Raw genomic sequence first — 13,683 nt, forward strand, 5'->3', positions numbered from 1 at the left:
GACTGGTGTGTGGGCAGAAAATGCTATCTTTCCTCATTGGCACGAATCTTCCAGTTCTGTGGGTCTGACTTAATATTTGAACATAGAATTGATCGAAGGCAGATGTTTTACTACTGTATGTACCGCCATTTATGGCCAACTCCCTCTGAGCTTAACCCCCCCCCCCTTATGGAGTGACTTAAAGCTGACCTTTAAAAATTAAAATATTAAATAAAAAGAGTCATTTCTGTATATTTCCTGCTTTATTTGCTGGAGGGGGGGCTTGCTTGGGAGAGAGTATTTTCCTTCGGAGCCTGGTTGTCCGGCATGCAGATTTTGGGGCCTGCCTCGGTTGGGAAGCGGGCTCCTGGTGTCATCCACCCTTTCTGCCGCCCGCAGGAGGAGCAGGTTGTCACTTGTCTGCTGGGGAAAAGGAGAGGAGGTTTGCAGCTCAGTGACAGCAGTTCCACTTATGAAACTGTCATCTAAACCTGCCTGCTGACCAAAGGGAGAAGGGGCCCGAGGTGGGAGGGGTGGGGGGAGTGGGGGGATTGGTCAGGCATCTGGAAGCTCTGCAGCTAGGTTTCTCTGTAGCCTGGGGCAAGTCATTTAAACTCTGTTCTTCCACCTTAAACACTTTCTCCCCACCTCTCTCCTCCCCTCCTGGAGACTAGAAGTAATCAGTGGCTGTTTGTGAGACAAGTCCTAGCTTGACCCAAGTTACTTGGGCAGACCTTGAACTGGGCGAGGGCCAAGTGGAGCTCAGGACTTGCATCTGTAAAACAGATCAAGAAAATGCAGACCTTTGTGGTTGGCCAGTTCCAGAGGTTCCTTTGGAGGAACGGCCCAGCCTTGGTAGTGTTTTGGGAAGGAGTGAACATTTCTGGAGCAGAGGGAGGGTTGGGTGTGTTGTGGTCTGCTCCGCCAGAGGGCATTTGGGAAAGGGGGCTGAGCCTTCAGGGCAGGACCTTGAAATGCCCCTGGCTGGGGAATTGCTCAATGATTAGCTCTCCTCAGAGATGGGTGCCCTTTCCCCAGAAGACAGCTTCATATTCTCAAGTGCAAGGCACAAAAACAAATCGTCATCCGCACACCGTGCTCAGGTGTGCTCCCAGAATATTGACACAGGATGGCTGAGGCCAGGTCCCAGGTGCAGGGCCCTGCCTTCCCGTACCGTTCTGGGGGGTCAGCAGCACCTCACTCAGCAGCTCTTCCAGGGCGGCCCAGTACTTTTCCAGCTGCCTGGAGTTCATCTTCATTCCAATTTCCACAGGAGCAGTCAACTGTGAAATAAGGTAGAGTTAACAAGGAGGAAGAGACGCGGAGAGCGCCATTAACCCCTGGGTGCCTTACAGGTGGCGGGAGGGACTGCTCAGCCTTGGCCCCGCTGTTCCTGATCCTCCTTGGACTTCCAGGCCGGCCAGGGAATTGTGGCACCTCCTCCCCTGCACTCAAGGTCGGGGGGGCTGGATCCTGGAAGTCACACAAGACTTGGCTGGGAGGAGGATCCACAAACTTCCCTACTGGGGAAGCTGGGATGGAGGGGAGCAGTGGGCAGGAAATGCCTTGGCTTTTCAGGTGGGAGGAAACTCTCCCTCCCCCTCCTCCTGAATAATGACAGCCAACACCTGGAACCTTAGAGCTGGGAGTCCTTCCAGAAGCTTAATGTATAAGAAGCCTCTTAGTAACCCTATGAGGTAGGGACGATTAGGGTCTCCGTTTCACAGATGAGGAAGCTGAGGAAAAAGAGGTAGAGTAACTTGCTCAAAGCCACACAGGTGCTAAGTGGCAGAGGGAAAAGGTGTCATTCCCAGGGGGAATGATTCTAGCCAGCAGGTGAGACTTTCTCTAGCCCTATGGGGACACAATAGAGACCCCAGAGGAGCGTCAGGAGAGGCTCCCCACCAAGAGAGGTGGGTGTGGCCCAGCGGGGGTGGGGGGCAGGGGATGTGTGCTGACCAATCTTGCTGTCACCCCAGAGCTTCCTGGCTCAGCGATCTTGGTTCCCACGCCAGCCGGCAGATGGGCAGAAGACCGGAGTCTCCCTGCCTGTCTGGAGAGCTGTACGCAGGATTTTCCAGGGGCTCCCTGGCAATGGAAAACAGGCTGGGGCCTCCCGAAGGGCCACACGGAGGGAAGGTCACTGTGGGTCCGGCTCCAGCCCGACCCACGCCATCCCCTTCCGTGCTATACTTTTCTCTCCGACATCAGTGTCCTTAAAGTCAGGAGGCTGGACAGAATGATCCAGAAAGGACCTTCTGACCCATGTGTCCTGGTCTAGGCAGCTGGGAACAGCCTCCCCAAGATGTCCCACAGGATGTAACTCGTGCCTTACACTGCCCAGGGTGCCGGCATTGGGCAGCTCCGAGTGAGCTCCCCTTTGCCACCTGAGTGGCAGTTCCTCCTGAGAGCCCAAGGAGCATGTGGGAGAGGAAGGCACACTGCCCTAACCCCATCACCCGGTGTGGTGACAGCCCCGAGGTCCCTCTCTGGGCCGTGATTGGCCTCCCTGTTTGTGGTCACAGGCTGTGACAACCTGCCAGGGTGGAAGGATCCGTGGCCGGTGGCTGGCGGGAGGCGGAAGACCTGGAGTGCAGCTCAGTTTCACCCTGACTACTGTGTGACCTTGGCAAGGCCCTCACTCACTCTACTTATCAGTCTCCCCACCTCCCAGGCCGCTGGGAGTGTCCCCCGCTCAGGTCCAGCAGCGCCTTCCTTCTCCATCCACACTCACCCCTTCTAGGATCTCACCCGGTCCTGGCTTGAAATTCCAGCAAATTGCTGATGCTTCCCACGTGGATGTGTCCAGCCCTAAGCTCTCCTATATCCACCTGCCTGTCCCATGCCTCCACCTGGAGGCATCTTACAGTTCACAGATCTGTCCCACTCGACCTTCCTCCCGCCCTCCTGTGGCCAATCGTAGGGTTAACCGTCTCCATGAGTGGCAAATCCATCCTTCTAGGTCTTCTGGCCCAGAACCTTGAAGTCCATGTTTCTTTTCTTTTTCTTTATAGCCTAAATTCATAGCAAACCCTGAGGGCCTCTAACTCTAAAATATTTCCGGAACCTGACCACTCTGCTCTGCCTCCACCATGACCACCCTGGGCTGTTGGATGCTGCAGCAGCTCCTTAGGGGTCCCCCTAATCCTGCCTTTGCCCCTTCAGGCTGTTCTCAACACAGAAGCTAGCGAGACCTTTTTTTTTCTCCGTAAAGTAGGCTCCATGACCAGCATGGAGCCCAATGTGGGGCTTGAACTCACCACCCTGAGATCAAGACCTGAGCTGAGATCAAGAGTCAGATGCTTAACCGACTGAGCCACCCAGATCAGATGCTCCTGGGGAAACTCTTTTAAAATATAAATCTGATCATGTCCCTTCTCTGCTCCAAAGCCTGCAATGGCTCCCACTTCAGCAGAATGAACGCAAAGTCCAAACAATAGCCTACAGAGTCCACTGTCTGGTCTCACCTCCCACTTTCTCTGACTCCCTCTGCTCCAGCCACTCCAACCTCCTCACTGTTCCTTCCTCACTGTTCCTGGGATGCACCAGGTCTACCCCTGCCTCAGGGCCTTTGCACCGGCTGTTCCTGCTGCCTGGAATGCTCTTCCCCCAGATATTTTTCTGGTTCAGTGCCTCACTGTCTCCAGGCCTCTGTGCTAATGCCATGCACTCATGAAGCCTGCTCTGACCACCCTATTTAAATCACAACTCATCCATCTCCATTCTCTGCTTTACTCTCTTCCATGGCACTACTGGCCACACTGTGAAGGTTGCTTATTTATCCTGTGTGTAGTCTGTTGCCGGTCCTTCTGGTATCTCATTTCCGGTCCCCCACTCGAGTGTGAGCTCCATGAGCTTGGAGGATTTACCTGTTTTGTTCACCACTTTATTCCCAGGGCCCAGAACCATGCTTTGCACTTAGAGCTTGGGAACTATTTGTCGCCTGAATAAGTGAGTTTGTGAAATTAAAGAGGTGCCCTGGACAAACTCAAGGCTCACTCTGACCGCTGCAATCTGTACTATCCGCACTCAGCACTGACCCGGGGGCTGGAGGCTGACCCTGTAGTTGTCTCCTAGGTTCCTTGCTAGGGGGAGGAACTGGCACCCTCGTCATCTGTCCCCTGAGGATGATAGCTGCCTCCTGACTGGTCTCCTGCCTCCTCTTGTGCTGTCCCGGATCTTTCAAAGTCAGATCAGGTGACTTCCCTGCTTTGAACCCCAGGTGACCTTCCAGACATCTAGCCTGGACACCAGGCCCTGCCAACCTCTTGTTCTCTCCCGGTGCGCCCTGGCCTCGAGGACCTTGCACCTTCAGTGTGCTTCCTGAGCAGGGCCTTTGCACTCACCTTTCCTTCCTTCTGGAATGTTCTTGCTCTAGCTCTTTAGCTCTTTGTATGAGAGGATCCTCTCTTCTGAGAGGCCTTCCCCAACCCCTCCCCCAGCTGAAGGAATGGCCCTGAGCCCCACCCCATCATGCTCTATCCTACCTCCTTATGTGGTGCCTGAAATGGTTCCTTGTCTCATTGTTGGTGTCTGTCTCCCTTTCTTCTAGGATGGAGCTTGTTGCCAGAATCCTAGCATAATCTGTGGCTGGCCGGGGGAGCCATTCCCCAGCGAGGTTTCTCTGCATCACCCCCCTACCTGCTCACCTTGATAACTTGGTTTTCTTCTTCCTCTGTGGGCTCTACAGGGTCCAGAGGCCCCAATTCCTCAGACTTCTTTTGTAAAATCAAGGACTTCTTTTGCCCTTTGTTGCGCTCCTTTTCCTAAGGGCAGAGCACAAAGTCGTACAAAACCAAGATCTCTCCACTGCCTGTCTGTGCCCAGGGTGCCAAGCAGCCTGGCTTCCCACAGGCCAAAAGAATCCCTCCTCCCCAGGTGCCTCTACACAAGGGGTCCCCCAAGCCCAAAGGCTCACAGAACCATCCACCAACAGATCAACTCCCAGAAGATTCCATTCCTTTGTCGCTCAAACACTGCACCCAGATTGTTACTGTTAATTAAGTTAAAATGTTGAAAATAATGGTCGCCCTTCATACATATTAAGTGTGGAAATATGTTTTTCTTAGCAGAGAGCTTATAAAAGCAGTGGCAAGACAGCCTAGCCTGCGAGGGCACCATGGGGTGGCCCAGAAACCGAAGTCCCTGGGAGGTGATTTATAAGAGGCGAGACAGGGAGATGAATTATGGTGGAAGGAGTTTGCAGCTTCTTCATAAAAATCCTGGTGCCTGGCAATTATGAGGCGCAAAACCAGAGAGCGGATTAATGCAAAGTGTCCTTTGGTTGCCATTTTGCTAGTTTATGTTCTATCGAGTTTGACTGTTTCTGCCCAGGCCCAAATCTTATGTGGCGTCCTGCTTGCCAGGTCCCAGGCACTGAAATCAGAGGCACCTCAGTCCTTTGGTTGCTTTAATGGTACCCTTGGGATTCAGCTCCAGGCCTTGCCTGAGACATGGTGATTCTAGAGCAATCAGCTGTCTCTTCTGGGGAGGAAGCCAGTGGTGGAGAAAGTGTGTTTAGGGAGCCTGCCGCATCTTTTCTGGATTTCCATGGGTACCCCTGAAGAAGGGGGGCTGGGGCCAGCCTTGGCTCTGCAAAGGACCCGGGCCACTGGGCCTGTGGCAGCCTGCCCCAGACAGAGCCTGTGGGTCCAGAGGCCACGTGACCAACCAGAGAACCGATTCATGTCTCTGTCCCTGTTAGAGCCTTGATCTCAGACTGGAGGGATGTGGAAGACCCATTTCATCATCTCCTTGGGTTAGAGAGAAACGAATGACTGCACAAGATACTCAGAACCCCTTGACATCTAAAGTAAAGGGCACGAGGAGCCAAGTCTGGCGGCCCACTTTGCCGGAGGCCCCACCGCCTGGGTTCTGTTAAGCCTGCCCTGTTTTCTTCTGGGTTCTTAAGTGGCAGCGGCTCTGGTGAGCCTTCCATGAGCAGCATCTTCTTTCCCACTCTGGGCATTTGCTCCCACAGCATCCCCTCCTTCTCTCTGAAGACCCCCAGCTCGGCTCACCCTTCCCCTGTAGGCTTCTGACCCGTGCCAGCCCGTGAAGACCTCGCCCTCCGTGGAGCTCAGCACTCACCATCAGCGGCGCTTGCTGGGCAATTAATCATGTCCTGTCTCGTGCCATCTCCCTTGTTTTCTATCGTTAGTGAATTTTTCAATGTTTGTACCTTGGCTCCTAAGCCTGCTCCTTGAAGACGGAGATTCCTCAGATCTCCTTGTATGCCTGGCCTCTCACCCAGGGTGGCCCTTTGTACTGCAGAGATGCTCAGCAAATGTTTATTGGCTTGTTAATTGAAAATCTCTCCCGAAGGCCAGACAGGGGTGGGAAAAGGTGTCGCTTGTGGGAGCCTCTGTCACTTTTGAGTCGTGTTAGGGAGGAGTGAAGGTAGAAGAGCGGCAGCTGGAGTTTGGGGTGAGCTTGGGTCCAGGTCTTCCATGCTGTCCTCTATATGGCTGGCATAGCTGATTAAATGTGGGCTTATCAAAGGGACACTTGTCCCTTAGACTGAGGCCACCTCAGTGCTAAATAAGGTTCTGAGTCACCTGGGCTACACGGGGGAACCAGGCAGCCTGGGGGATTTCCTACCCGAATCTTCTGGAGCTCACTGTGGGTGAAGATGGGAACGAAGGCTTCTGTCTGGGAGGCCAGCATGGCAGCCACGTGCACCACCAGCAGAGCAGCCACGGCCTTTCGGGACACCATCCTAGGGCTGGACAGTGACAAGAAGCTCAGTCATTGGGTTCAGGGTGCACACCCTGCCTGCAGCTGTGACCTGGAGCGAGCCGCCGAGCCTGTCCTGATGTGGATAGGCTGCGGGGCTTTACTGCAGCTCAGAGCCCCTTCTGTGCCAGAGCCAGGGGAGGTGAGGGAGCACCCGGGAGAGGCGGCCTGGCCCTGCCACAGGCTGGGTGAGAAGTGTTCTACATGTTGGGCCCCCTCTTTGTTATAGGTCAGGTCTTCCAAGGCCAGCAGGGCTCCTGAAGTGGGAAGGACTCCATGTTTCAGAAGAAAGACTAGATTATCCACAGAATTGTGCCCCAGTTGAGCCCTTCTGCTCCCTGGGCTGATTGGGATGACAAAAGAGATGGACCCAGGCTCAGATGACCCTGGCTGTCCCCGAGAGCACCAGATAAAGACTCTGGGTCTGGAGAGAAAGGGGTTGGAAACTTCTCCCCAGATGGAGGCAGAGTCAAATGGAAAGTTCCAGGAGGAAACAGCATCCAAGAGCTGGAAGCAGGGTCTCTACCCCTATGGGGGCCAGCCCTGGGTCTGGAACAAGATTCTCCTGAGCTCCAGCTAGCTGCATATTGGTCTAGAAACAGGGAGTGCATCCTTTCCCTGAGCCCACTCCCTGCACAGCTGAGAATGCCACCAGTGCTGGGGGTGCCTGCGTGCATGCATGGGGCCTCCTGTGTCCCAGGAAGTGGGAATGTCTGGAATGTGGATAGAAAGGTGGGCTGTGGATGGACCCCTGCCGGGGAACAGAAGGGGGTGGTGACCCCAGGAGTACAAAAGCTTAAAAAATAGGCTCAGTTGGGCCGAATTTGGGCCGGTCAGGATGGTCCTGTGGCGGGGGTTGGGGGAGGAGGGTACTGCCCACTGGGTGCCTGTCTCAGTTGATTCCTTACCCTGGTGCACGGAGTCCTCTTCCAAGCCCTGTCCCACACCATCCTTGCCCTCACCTGGGAGCAGGTGCAATCTGGGGAGGGGAGGAGACCTAGACAGGCGAAGGGGACTCATTCAGAGGTGGTAGGGGCTGGAAGTCTGGCCTTCTGAGGCCTGCTGCACGGCCCTGCACCCCACTCTGCATTGCCTCTGCACGCAGAAGGTGGGGAAGGGCATGGGGGGGGGGCAGCCTGTTGAATACTATTGGAGCACCCACATTCCTGTGGCGAGTGGGCTGCTGAGCACAGGGCCAGGCACCCGAGCAAGGAGGGGAGGCCAGGGGCAGCCCTGCCGTGGCAGGAGTGGGGTGACTAAAAGGTTGCAGAGGAAGAGCTTTGGAGGAGTCAGCTCGGGGCTCCCACAGCCATGGGGCAGCCTGGATTCTGTTAATAGGAGAGGGTCCTGCCCTGGACTAGCCTCCAAGCTTCTCATAGGTCCAACCCCAGTTACCCCTGTGGAGAGAATCTTCCAAGGCTGTGGGCTTGCAATCAGCCTCTCCTCTGAGACCCTTCTCCTGGGTCATCTGAAGCCACCTCTACTAAGCACCTCCCTAAGTCACCTCCCTTTGCCTTCTTTCGATCCTTCTGTCCCCATCCTACTTTTTCTCTCCATCTGGCTAATACTCCATGAGAAAGCATATGAGAGCATGACAGCCAAAGCTTCTCATGCCAGCTACATAAGATTTCCTAGTAAGGTCAGAAGACTGCCCTCCCTCTGAAGACCACCTCTCGGGAAGCTAAGACCCTGTCCAGGAGCCCAGGAGGATCTGGAACAGAACAGAGGATGGGCGGAGTGGAGGGCTCCCGATCATGACTCCCCCTCCTGTTCCTGTCCTTTCCTTGTGGAGTCTGTGGGGCCCCGATTTCCCTCCCAGTGGAGATGGATGTGTCACATTTATGGCATCCCATTTCCTTCATGGAGATGCAATAGAGCCCTTTTCATTCTGATGTTCAGATTTAATTCACTTCATAAGAATCAATAAAAACTTTAAATAAAAAAAAGGCAAAATCCAATTGCTGCTCATTTTCTTGATCCAACTGGCAGTTGGCATGTCACCTACATTCATTTGTGTGCCTGGGAGCTTGGAGTGGGAGAGCTTTTCACTGTACGATGAGATACTGACTTCCTTTTCTATCTCCAGGGATGGGGCTCCAGCCTTCAAACCATCAGCTCTGGATGGGGGGCACCTACCCCCTCCCTCCTCTCCCACAGTAGCACAGGCTCCCTAGGCACCAGCTTAACTGCTAACTTTCCAGAGAGAAGCCTCTGTGCCGAATAGGGTCCTGTGTCTGTGCTGGGCTCTGGCTTGGGTTCCTGGCCTGTAGTCAATGGCACCATGCACCCCAGACAGCCTCTCCTTTGCCAGAATTGTACCCACCGCTCCTCCATCCAGCTTCTGTGCCCAGGGAAGTCCTGCTTTTGCTCACACTCTGTGTGGCTTTAACCTGCTCCTCTGGAAATCAGCTCAGCACTTTCAGCCTTAGCCTAGCTAAGTATTTGAAGGTGGCTGAGGGGCATAGATGTGATCTCTGGACTGGGCTGGGCTGGCTCTGGTCACATTACTGTTCTGTCCTGGTTCTTATGCTAACCGCCCCCTCACCCCCTTCTGTGGCTACTCACAGCAGCACGTCGGAGCAGGGCTGGCGGAGTCGGTCTCTGCTGTCCTCTGCTCTCTGGCAGATCTGACCGGTCTTTATATCTGGTGTCTGACTGGTCTGATGGGCCCTCGGGCCCTCCCTTAAGAGCCCGTTAACCTTTGGCCACCCCTTGGGGGCTTTGGGTGGAGAGCCTGGATTCTTGAAGCTCATGGAAACAACGGGCAGGACCTGCCACGCCGTGGACTTCTGGGGCTTTCCTGGAAGGCCTCTGCCTCGGACAACAGTCCAGGTTTGGTGGAGGCCAACTCCCACCCAGATGGCACTTTGTGGGCCACTTAGAACTCAGCTGCCACTCAGAGGGTCATTTTAACAAAAGCCCTTTCTTTTTTGTTACTTAAATTTATGATGTTGTTGAGCGGCTCTAGACCAGCTCTTTAGTGATCAGATTCTCAGTTAGCATGTCAGGGAGAGTGCTGCATTAGAAAGATAGCTTGTCTTCACCCTCCCCCCCACCCCGAAGCCCCTCACAAAAGAAAGAAAGGGCTGAGGGGTGTGTGGCAGTTTCAATCAACTACTGAAAAGAAAATGCAGCCCAGACTCAAGGCTGTGGAGCACCAGAGGCTCTGTGGGAGCCAAGGAACAGTGTAAGGTGTGTGAGACAGAAGGTTTATGGGTTTGTAGCCCAATGGGGAAGAGGAGCTGCCAATCTGGGAACATCTCATGGTATTGCGTAATTCAAATGACCAATTGAAAAATTTAAAGAGGGAAGGGGTGGGACACCTGGGTGGCTCAGTGGTTGAGCATCTGCCTTTGGCTCAGGTCCAAATCCCAAGGTCCTGGGATCAAGTCCTGCATTGGGTTCCCTGCATGGAGCCTGCTTCTCCCTCTGCCTATGTCTCTGCCTCTCTTTCCGTGTCTCTCATGAATAAATAAGTAAAATATTAAAAAAAAATAAAGAGGGAAGGGGTGAATGTAATCAGGAGTCAGGCAGGGCTTGCAGCTGCAGCCGGCCAGTGCCATTTCTGGAACATGGTTGCGTCTCTGGCACCACTCAGGGAATGCTTGACATGCATGTTCTAATTAAGCCTCAACAGTGCCATGACACTGGTGCTCCTGTATCTCCCATTTTACAGATAAGGAAACTGAGGCACAATTAAATAGCTCCTCTATGATTCAACTGCAAGATCACTCTTTCTCTTTTTTTTTAAAGTAAGTTCCAACCACTATGTGGGTCTCAAATTCACTACCCTGAGAGTTGCATTCTCTACCAACTGAGCCAACCAGGCACCCCCAAGGTCTCTTTACACAAGAGTCAAGGCTGGATATGGCCAAATGTGGCAGTGGGTGGGAGTGGGGGCTTCTGGGATGCAGGACACATACAGATGTGCAAAGGATGGCACAGGGTGGGGCCATCCCTGGAAGTCCCCTGTGTGGGTTGGGAGAGGGTCGTTCCAGGGTCTGAATGTGGGGGGTTTAATGAGGGGAGAAATTGGGGCCCTCATGGTGCCTGGAAGGGGCTTTTCATGATAATTGTGTCATGCTGGAAGGTCACACAGTGACTGTACTAGGGTACAGTCACGGGGGCAAGGTGAGTAGAGGCTGGGAGGTGTCTCAGACAGACTGCGAGGTCCAGAGGGTCTGGGCTAGCAGAGGCTATTTCCCTAGGTGAACCTTGCTGGCCGTTAGCACCTTTCACAGAGGCTGCCCCAGACATCCAGGTGGGGACTGCTTCTGGTCCAGGAACCCCTCCCCTGTCAGTCCTTCAGTCGGCTGTGGCTTTTCTCTCAGAAAAAAACAAATGTTTGCAGTGCTTCAAACCCAACCCACATAACCTCTAAATACCCTGCTCATCAAGGCTTCTTGCCAGCAGGGTCTCTGCATTCCACTCCAACACCAGGTCAAAGCTCCCCCAGCACGCTGGCCCGCCAACTGTTGTTGGACATGTGCCCTGGGTCTCTGCAGTCTTTGAGATTTATCTCAGAGGAATTAGAGCCTGAAATGCCGGGACTTGGAACTGAGATGCCATCCCCACTCCGCCCCAGGTTGCAAGAGTGGCTTTTAAGATGTGGTCACAGACCTCGGTGGGGACAAGGTGGTGTGAGGGCTGTGAAGGAGCCCACTGCCTTCCCAGGCTCCAGGAGGCTCCATCTGCACCACGGATTTCTAGGGGCAGGCGTGGGAGGGAAAAGGGTTGATATCTGTACCTCTAACACATAGACCAGGGACCAAATCCAGCTTGTGAGCTAAGAGTTGTTTATACATTTTTTAATAATTTAAAAAATTAGAAAGAGAAGAATATTTAGTGACATGTGAATTTAGAAGACATTCAAATTCTTGTGGCCATAAACAAAGTTCATTGGAATATGGCCACTCTCATTCATTTGTTTGTTATTTGCAGCTGCTTCTGGGCTACAAGCAAGGGAGTTGAATAGTTGGACCAAAACATTAAGATCCACAAAACTGAAAATACTTATTATTTGGGACTTAAAAAAAATACATATTTATTTATTTATTTATTCATTCATTCATTCATTCATTCATTCATTTATGAGAGAGGCAGAGACACAGGCAGAGAGAGAAGTAGGCTCCCTGCGGGAGCCGGATGTAGGACTTGATCCCAAGACTTGGGATCCCAGCCTGAGCCAAAGGCAGATGCTCAACTGCTGAACCACTCACAGACCCCTTATTTGGGTCTTCTAGAGAAAATTTGCTTACCCCTGGCCTCAACAGTATCTGGAGTGTGGAAGTTGCTTGTTATGTAAAAAATAACAGCCAGACATCTTACGGATCAGCTTTTTAAAATCTCACAACACCACTGAGGCTGGTGTGATATCATCCTATTCTACAGGTGGGAAGACTGAGGTGAAACAATGAGCCCAAGGTCACAGTGATTAAAATGACAGGGCCAGGATTCAAAGAATCCAGATTCAGTCCCCTGTGCTTTTTTTGCCACTTGGTGTTTGTTGCATGACTACATGGATGTCTATGGCAGGGGAAGGCCCTTTTAATAGTACCCCATGGAAATTCTGCAAACCTGCCACTTTCTCATAAGCCAGCCCCCCACAAGGCATCTGAGCATGACCCATTCGAGCTGACCGACTGGATGACAACACAGGTTGTTCTTGTTCTCAGAGGAGGACTGCTGATGGTGGACCAGGCCGCCTGCCAAGCACAAAGGGAAAGTCGAATCCTCTCCCTGTCACCCCTCTATCCCAGGTTCTGAGACCAGTACCCTGTCTGTTGGGCCAGTCCAGGCTCTAGTCCAGAGACACTGTGTCTGAGAAATGATAAGAACCTCGGTACCCGAGACAGGCCTGTGATGAGAGATGGGAAGAAGGGAGGTGCTGGGAACAGTAAATAATCCAGGATCAATTTTCTGGGCAAGAATAGCATTATCCTGGAGCTTTCCTGTGATTCAGTACTTTTGATCCAAGCAATGTGCCATATTTCAGTCTGATATCTGCAGTTTGGTCCAGAAGGAAGGCAAATCAGGGTTCACAGTGAGCTGCTCCTTGTAACTCAGAGGAAAACGTGGAGCAGAGGGGTGCTCTGCTGTGGCCTCTGCTCTGGAGTCACGAGCTGCAAGGATGAAGGGGCCTCTCCCTTGTGCCCCTCTTGGCTGTGGATCTTGAGGCCCAGCCCTTTAGGAAACATCTCACCAGAAGAATATCCTGTCTCCTCTCTGTCAGGTGCCTTGATCCTCGAGGTACATTTTCTCCTGTCACAGATAGTGCTTCAGAAAAGGAGAGATGGGTGCATAACAAGCCTAATAACGGCTACTTTGCCTTTACCATGTACACTGTCTCGCCCTACAAATGCTCAATTAGTGGCTATTTCTCCTGCGAGGAATAAATAATTGGCCAAAAATAAAAGGAAGGCATAATCTGATGTTCTCCATTCTCCAAAAGGGAACCGCTATGGATGTGCAATGGCTTAAGCAGAGGGGAGGCAAAAAACCTAACCCAAGTCTGAGAAAGGAAGTTCACAAAACTCAGAGGAAATGACTCAAACCACATGTGGCCACTTGATTGCCTCTCTCCCCCATGTTGGGCAGAAGTATTAGCAGTTTAGCTCTCCTCTCTTCATGACCTTGAAAATATTGTTTGCTGGGCACTGCCATAACATCTTCATTAATGGCCTGGAACAGGGAGGCAACGGCATGTTAATTAAATTTGCAGATGATACTAAATTGGGAGATGTAGCAAACATCAGGGAGGACAGAGCCCTAATACAAGAAGACGTCGGGAGGTTAGAACTACAAGCTGGAAAAGTCCAGATGAACTGCTGGACATATGTCATCCAGGCCCCGAGGACACGAGATGAGGATGTGGGTCGTGGGGAGAGGCCAGCAAAGAAGGAGAGCGGCAACTGGGGTGACCTGGGGTGGGGTGGGGGACATGGTGGTGCACACATCACCCTGTTTACC

At 52.8% G+C, this 13,683-nt stretch overlaps 1 protein-coding gene across 1 annotated transcript; it reads right to left on the bottom strand.

The window, feature by feature from the left end:
* Nucleotides 1–261: 261 nt before the first annotated feature.
* MLN (motilin) lies at nt 262–9,312 on the bottom strand. Its single transcript, XM_072745543.1, has 5 exons — nt 9,280–9,312; nt 6,580–6,703; nt 4,629–4,745; nt 1,154–1,262; nt 262–399 (listed from the first exon to the last, which is right to left on the bottom strand). The coding sequence occupies exons 2-5, from the start codon at nt 6,694–6,696 to the stop codon at nt 392–394; spliced, it is 351 nt and encodes a 116-aa protein (XP_072601644.1). The 5' UTR covers nt 6,697–6,703; nt 9,280–9,312; the 3' UTR covers nt 262–391.
* Nucleotides 9,313–13,683: the final 4,371 nt, after the last annotated feature.

The sequence above is a fragment of the Vulpes vulpes genome, chromosome 1, assembly GCF_048418805.1.
Source record: "Vulpes vulpes isolate BD-2025 chromosome 1, VulVul3, whole genome shotgun sequence".
In the NCBI taxonomy this organism is placed as follows: domain Eukaryota; kingdom Metazoa; phylum Chordata; class Mammalia; order Carnivora; family Canidae; genus Vulpes; species Vulpes vulpes.